This window comes from Lactuca virosa, chromosome 9 (genome assembly GCF_052849685.1).
Source record: "Lactuca virosa cultivar CGN04683 chromosome 9, Lactuca_virosa_CGN04683_v6, whole genome shotgun sequence".
NCBI lineage: Eukaryota > Viridiplantae > Streptophyta > Magnoliopsida > Asterales > Asteraceae > Lactuca > Lactuca virosa.
The window spans coordinates 143841025-143848746 of NC_136434.1; the positions used below are offsets into that span (position 1 = coordinate 143841025).

The window sequence follows — 7722 nt, forward strand, 5'->3', positions numbered from 1 at the left end:
GTGCGTAAGGTAGTATTCGGCCCATACTACTCGAATCATATGATATATACCCAAGACAAGGAAGGCCACGATGAAATCAAGAAACTTCGAGAGTGTGAACCTCTTCGTGTGTATACTAATTGTCTTTGTATTATGTTTCAGCTTGGTGATGACACACGGTGGGGTAGGAGGTTCGGGATCAAGATTTGGTTCGGGCTCAGGCATCGAACCAAAAATGAGGCTTTACGTGAGTTCATTACGCCTGAGATTAATAGAGGCATCCGCGAGGTGACCTCGGCGATGCTTGGGTCGATCAAGGAGGGTATCATCGAGTTGATGGAGGATCGCCTTCAGATCTTTTGGGCCGATTTAGCTGCTAGTTAGAATGGAACCCACACTCTCTCCTTCAAAAATTTCAATGGATGTGGGGCGTCAGAACTCTTTGGGGGTGAAGGACCGCATTGCCATCGGACGATGGATAGCAGATATTGAGTGTGCCGAGATGACTAGCTTCTGCCCCGAGGGGTCAAAGGTGCGGTTCATTGCAGGCAGTCTAAGGGAGCGAGCCAGTGATTGGTGGGAGGAGGTTGGCTATGCTCTGGGATCCCCATCTATTGAGGCCATGACCTGGTTGGACTTCGTGACCCGGTTCCAAGAGGAGTTTGCACAAGCTGTTGAGGTGCAACAACTAGCGAGGGACTTCCTGGATATGCGACAAACGAATGAGACCGTGGTGGAAATCATCACCAAGTTCCGAGAGATAGCTTTATTGGCATCCCAATACGTTGTAGTTGAGGAGATGAGGAAGACTCGGTACCATGAGATGCTGAGATCAAAGATCAGGGAGTTTGTTAGGTTTTACGCCTGCCCGACACTTAATGACATGATATCTACGACCCGAGAAAGGGAAATGGATTTGGAGCATATAGGGAAGAGAAAGGCAGAACACGAGAAAACAAAATTGGGTTTCAGCGAACAAACACAAGGGTTTCAATTCTAGATTGAGGGGCTAGCAGGGTCAGGGCCGCTGTGGCAAGTATGACAAGATGCATGACGGAGTCTGCAAAGCGGGTGGTTCGAGCTGCAACAAATGCGGCAAGATAGGGCACTTCAGAAGGGATTGTACTGATCCTACCACCACCCAGGTATATGATCTGATTTGCTTCCATTGCAATCAGAAGGTCCATAAGAAGACCATCTGCTCGATTTTAGCAGCAGGAGGACCAGTAGCATCACCTTCTCCAACGACTCTGAGTAATACTAATGGTCGCTAGGGCAAGGCGGAGGCGCAAGTTGTTCAGAGTAGGGCATTTCAGCTGATAGTCGAGGAGGCTCGTGCAACACCTGATGTGGTCACTGGTATGTATCTTCTCCTTACTTTTTTATTTATGGTATTTAGCATGCTTATATGTATGTGTTGTTGTTTAGGGTCGTTCCTTGTGAACGGTATTCATGCATTGGTTTTATTCGATTCGGGAGCTACCTGATCCTATGTATCTCTTGCACTTAGCAAGAGGTTTGACGATACTCCAAGGGAGCTGGATTATCCATTAGAGATTGAGATTACTGACGAACGTCCGGTGCGAGTATCGAGGGTTCATTGGGGATGCACTTTGGAGTAATTCAGCGAACAATATCCGATTGATTTGAATCATATTCCCCTGCATGAGAGCAAGGTCATTGTGGGGATGGATTTGTTGAGCCCCAATGAGACAATGATTGATTGTGGGCTTCAGTTGGTGCGTGTTCGAACCCTAAGTGGAGGAGATTTGCTGATCCACGGTGAGGGTGTTCAACGTGGGCCAGCTCTCTGTTCGGCAACGAGGGCCAGAAATTATCTTCAATAGGGATGTTCCGGGTTTGTGGCCTATATGATGGATACCCGGGAAAAGGATAAGTTGGTTGTGGATGATGTACCAATTGTTTAGGAGTACCCAGATGTTCTCGCAGAGGATCTGTCTGGAGTGCCTCCGGAGAGACAGGTGGAGTTTCGCATTGACTTGGTTCCAGGTGCGGCTCCGATAGCCAAAGCAACTTATCGGCTAGCACCTCCAGAGATGCAAGAGTTTTCTACATAGCTGAAGGAGCTGTTAGACAATGGATTTATTCGGCCAAGTACTTCACCATGGGGAGCGTTGATCTTATTTGTGAAGAAAAAGGATGGGTCGCATCGGATGTGTTTCGAATACCGGTAGCTGAATAAGCTAACGGTGAAGAACCGTTATCGACTCCTGAGGATTCAGGATTTATTTGACCAGCTTCGGGGCGCATCTTAGTTTTCCACGATTGATCTGCGTTCAGTTTATCACCAAATGAGGGTCAGAGAAGAGGAGATGCAGAAGACGGCCTTTCGGACTCGATATGGTCATTACGAGTTCGTGGTGATGCCCTTCAGGCTCACCAATGCTCTAGCCGCTTCCATGGACCTCATGAATCACGAGTGCCATCCTATGCTGGACAGGTCAATGATTGTGTTTATCGATGAAATCCAGGTCTATTCCAAGTCTCAGGAACAACATGAGGAGCATCTGAGAGAAGTATTGGAGACTTTAAGAAGGAATAAGTTGTATCCGAAGTTCTCCAAGTTTGAGTTTTGGTTGCGTGAGGTGCAGTTTCTAGGACACCTTGTCAACCATAACGATATTCTGGTCGATCCATCAATGGTTGAGGCGGTGATGAGGTGGGAGGTTGCGAGGTCTCCATCCGAGATTTGGAGTACCTTGGATTGGCGGGTTACTATCGAAGACTCATTCAAGATTACTCCAAGATAGCTATTCCTTTGACCCGATTGATAAAGAAGATTGTCACATTTCGTTGGGGTCGGAGTAACATGCAACTTTTGAGACTCTTAGGTAGAGATTATGTGGGGCGTCGATTCTAACCCTTCCAGAGGGTGTTGAGTATTTTGTGGTTTACTGTGATGCGTCGATCACTGGTTTGGGTTTAGTTTTCATGCAGTCGGATAATGTGATCCAATACGCTTCGAGGCAGATGAAGCCTCATGAGGTGAACTACCCTACACATGATTTGGAGTTGGGGGCTGTGGTTTTTGCTCTCAAGAATTGGCGACATTACCTCCGTGGATTCTGTTGTACTATTTACACTGATCACAAGAGTCTGAGGTATCTAATGGATTAATCGGATCTGAACATGAGACAGCGCAGATGGTTGGATGTGGTGAAGGATTATGATTGTGATATCCTTTATCATCGGGGAAAGCCAACATGATAGCTGATGCTCTCAGCCGCAAGGCATTTACTGCCCCGATCAAGGATGTATGTTTGAGCATGATCGTGATTATCCCACTCTAGGAGCTGTTCAGAGAGGCTCAGGTTGAGGCTATGAAGGAATAACACCGGAAGAGTGAGCGCATAGTACGTCAGGTGGCTTACTTTGATTATAATAGCCGGGGATTATTAACCCTTCATCGGAGGATGTGGGTTCAATATTGGGGTGGAGCGCATCAGGTTTTTATGGAGGAGGCACACAAGTCGAGATTCTCTATCCATCCCGAGGCGACAAAAATGTATAGAGATCTCTGACTTGACTATTGGTGGCCATGTATGAAGCGGGATGTGGCCTGGTATGTGGAGAGATGCTTGACTTGTAGGAAAGTCAAGACCGAGCATCAACGACCACATGGGAAAATGGAGTCATTGGGTATTCCCATATTGAAATGGGAAGAGATCGCGATGGATTTTATCATAAAGTTACATTGGACGGCGCGCATAGTGGATTCGATATGGGTCATCGTGGATAGACGGACCAAGAGCATACACTTTATCCTGATCCAGTAGAGTATTTCGGCTGAGAAGCTAGCCGACATCTACATTCGCGAGGTTGTGGCACGATATGGGGTGCTAATTTTTGTGGTTTCTGATAGGGATGTTCGGTTTACTTCCAGATTCTGGAAGAGATTCCATGAGGAGTTGGGTACTTATCTACACTTCAAAACGGCTTTTCACCTACAGACTCATGGTCAGAGTGAGTGCACTATCCATACATTGGAGGATATGTTATGGGCTTGTGTTCTAGATTTTGGCGGGAGTTGGGAAATGTATATTCCTTTGGCGGAGTTATTGTATAACAACAGTTATCACGCCATCATTGATCGACCTCCTTTTGAGATGCTCTACGGGAGGAAGTGCATGACCCTGATATGTTAGGGTGAGGTCGGTCAGTGAGTCATGTGTAGTACGGAGGTGGTACTTCAGACAACTAAGTTGATTCAGCAGGTTCGTGGCAGACTTCAGACAGCACAGAGCCGACAGAAGAGCTATGCAGATAGACGTCAGTCGGACTTAGAATTTCAGGTTCGGGATATGGTGCTCCTGAAGGTGTCACCTTGGAAAGGTATCATCCGATTCAATAATTTGGGTAAACTAGGCCCCAAATATATTGGTCCTTTCATGGTGTTGGGTCAGGTGGGCAGTGTTGCTTATCGCTTGGATCTACCAAAGTAGCTCAGCCAGATCCATAGCACTTCCACGTCTCTCAACTACGGAAATGTTTGTTCGATGATTCCCCAGTGGTTCCACTGGAGGACATCCATGTGGATGATCGCCTGAATTATATAGAGAGACCAGTGGCGATCCTTGACAGGAAGACAAAGACTCTTCGAAACAAGGTTGTGGAATTTGTAAATGTGAAGTGGCAACACCGAAAGGGGTCAGAATGGACATGGGAGCTTGAACAAGAGATGAGAGAGCATTACCTAGAGATGTTTATAGAGGCGGACTTCAAGGAATAATTATGATTCAAGTGCGGGAGAGTTTTAATGCCTGATATGTAAGGTAAAACCTTAGCTATTTATTTTATTGTATTTTTACTTAAGTACCCTAGTACGATGGGCGTACATATGGTAACTGGGCGTACTTCGACAAATGCAAGAGGCGGGGTAGCCCCCTGGTACACTGGGTGTACCCATTTGTATGCTCGGCGTACGTCAGTCAGGGGCACACCCTAATTTTAGGGTTTTCACCCTATTTAAACACATTAGAACCCCAAATCTTACCCCTTATCAACCTTCATTTCCTCTTTTGAGCTATATCACGAAACCCTAACCCATTTCTTAAGAGATTGACCCTTATGTGTGTTTTGGTGTATGTATGTGTGTGTGGTGCATATTGAAGAAGAAGAAGCCTTGTAGAGGAGCATTGATTAAGTGGGAGCTTGTATATCCAGATGTTATTCACTCTTTCCAGCTTATTGGAGGTATAAAACTTCTATCTTGATGAGTCTATGTGTTACATCTAAGATAGGTCTTGTTTTGAGCATATTATGGTCCCTTGAGTCATCCATGTGAGTATGAGCTACTCCAGGAGCTTAGAATGTTAGATCTTAAAATATTTGTTGTAGTTAGTATATAAAAATGTCATCTTGGTGGGTTTTGATGAACCATGCAAAGATTGGTGTTCATTTCATGTGGATAAAGTCTTTAAGTTGGGTTTTGGAACTTATTAAGCCATGAAAAAAGAACAAAGATTGCAATTATATGGATTAATACGTTTTATTGGGCTAAGATCTGAAGTCGGACGTTAGGTCTTAAAGCATTAAGACCTTAATAGAAACTTTTGGTCATTGATGCATACGTCAGGCGTAAATCTTGGAACGGTGCGCATACTGCATCTTGGCCCCGTAACCTTCCCTTGTGAATCAGTAGTACGCGGGGCGTAGGAAAGAGTACACCAAGGCGTAATCTCAGAACACCCATTTGGGCTTTTGATTTTGGGCTACCTTGGACACTAGGGTTTTGAGATCTTGTTGGGCCATAAGCCTTGCTGAGTTGGGCCTACATTTGGCCTTAAGTGTCTTTTGGATTTTGGGGTGGTTTGCGTTTGGATTGCGATATGTTAGGCCTAATAAGAGAAGGGTAAAACAGTCTTTTACCTTTAAGAGTCGGGATTAAGGATTTGGACTCCTAGTTTCAGTTAATGACATAATTGGTAATTAGGGTTATATTATTTGTGATTTAGTGTGGGGATTTTCGATTCAGCAACCAGAGTGTGATTTGTTCATCTTCAGACTGAGGTGAGTTCCTTCACTATACTCATGGGTCTAAGGCACCAATGTCATCCCACCAGATTATGTTTGTAGGATGATAGTTGTCTTCGTGACAATTTCGTGTTATACCAGTATATGCTTGTTGTCTCTTTGACTCTTGCTGATATGATTATATGCTAGCTGTAGGGGATGAAATAGACCCGATACCGGTTGAAAGAGACCGAAGGGGGCAAAATATACCCAGTACCGTTTGAAAGAGACCGAAGGGGGTGAAATAGACCCAACACTGGTTAAAAGAGACCGAAGTGGGTGAAATATACGTAGTATCGGCTGAAAGAGACCGAAGGAGGTGAAATAGACCCAATTATGTTTTGACTGTTATGTATGTATGGTATGAGGTATGTTTTAGGAGAATCACTAAGCTTTGTTCTTGCAGTTTATGTTATGTTTTCAGGTACTTCCAGCTCGAAAGGGAAGGGCCTGACATGATCGCACCGCATCCGCCCATGTTTTCCGCATTATGTGATTTTGGGATTTTGTACTCTGATTTTATTTCCATTATGACACTTTTTTTGTTTTGATATGACTATTGAATGCTTTGGAATGAATTAGAACCAAACAAAAAAAACTATATGGAATTTTTGGGATGTTTCGGTGTTATGAGGCATAGATGGGATCAAACATGTCATTAACAAAAGGATTGTTAAAAGATCCCATACATCTAGGAATTCACTTGGTGTAATTTGTAAAATCTATTTACCTTGTTCAAATCAATTAGATGTGATAAAGGTCACCTAACCATTTATTTGATTTTCATCTTATATCCTAGACTTTAATAATTAATGTTTTTGAAACAAATGGGTATTAATTTTAAAGAATTAGATACTAAATAAAACTTTGTTAAAATCTTGAAGATGTCCCCACCTGTAACTGTAACACACCACCACCCAATGAACATTCGATCTGTATTGGACAAAGAAATCCTAGGTCATTCAAATTTTTTGGATAGACACCGAAACTTAAGAATTGTTTTGAAACAAAAAAGAAAGATTGTGTTCTTGAGATTCCACTTCTCGAAGAACTCAGTCTCACTCTTAAGGCATCTAATGATGCATGGCTGAAACATGGAGATGAATCCATTAATGTTTCATGTCTCATGCTTTCTACCTTGATTACAGATCTTCAACGGGATATAGAACATCATATTGCCTAAAACATGATTGAATACCTCAAGAATATGTTTGGTCAACAAGCCATAACTGAAAGGTTTGAAACTGTTTGATCCTTCATGGATGCAAAATGGAGGAGACTGGGAATGCGAGCACACATGTTCTCAAGATCAAAAGTTAGTTGGATTAACTGAAAATATTGGGCTCTCCATATCCATAAGACTTGGTCACAAAATTGATTTTGAATTCATTGCCTAAGTTTTATGATACTTTCATCATGAACTAAAACATGAATAGATGGGACGAACAAATCTCTGAGTTGCACTCGATGCTCAAAACAGCTGAGAAAGATATCATGCAGAAAACTCTTCAAGTGCTCATGATTCGTGAAGGACAAGTCAAGAAAAAGAAACAAGGGAAGAACTTCAAGGGTAAGCGACAATCTAGAAAAAGAAATGGGAAGAAATCTCCCAATCCGTACCACCAAAGAAGAAGGAGAAGTTTGCTAAGGATGATACATGCTTTGAGTGTGCAGTTGTTTGGAACTGGAAAAGGAATTGTCCTACTTATC

At 43.4% G+C, this 7722-nt stretch overlaps 1 protein-coding gene across 1 annotated transcript; it reads left to right on the forward strand.

Moving 5' to 3' along the window:
* The first annotated feature begins 397 nt into the window (after positions 1-397).
* On the forward strand, positions 398-979 carry LOC145139879 (uncharacterized). Its single transcript, XM_079073553.1, has one exon. It carries the CDS (start codon positions 398-400, stop codon positions 977-979), a length of 582 nt encoding a protein of 193 aa, XP_078929679.1.
* The last annotated feature ends 6743 nt before the right edge of the window (positions 980-7722 follow it).

Excerpts from the sequence above, each read along its gene's own strand:
- LOC145139879 (XM_079073553.1), top strand. The coding sequence starts at position 398 with ATGGATGTGGGGCGTCAGAACTCTTTGGGGGTGAAGGACCGCATTGCC.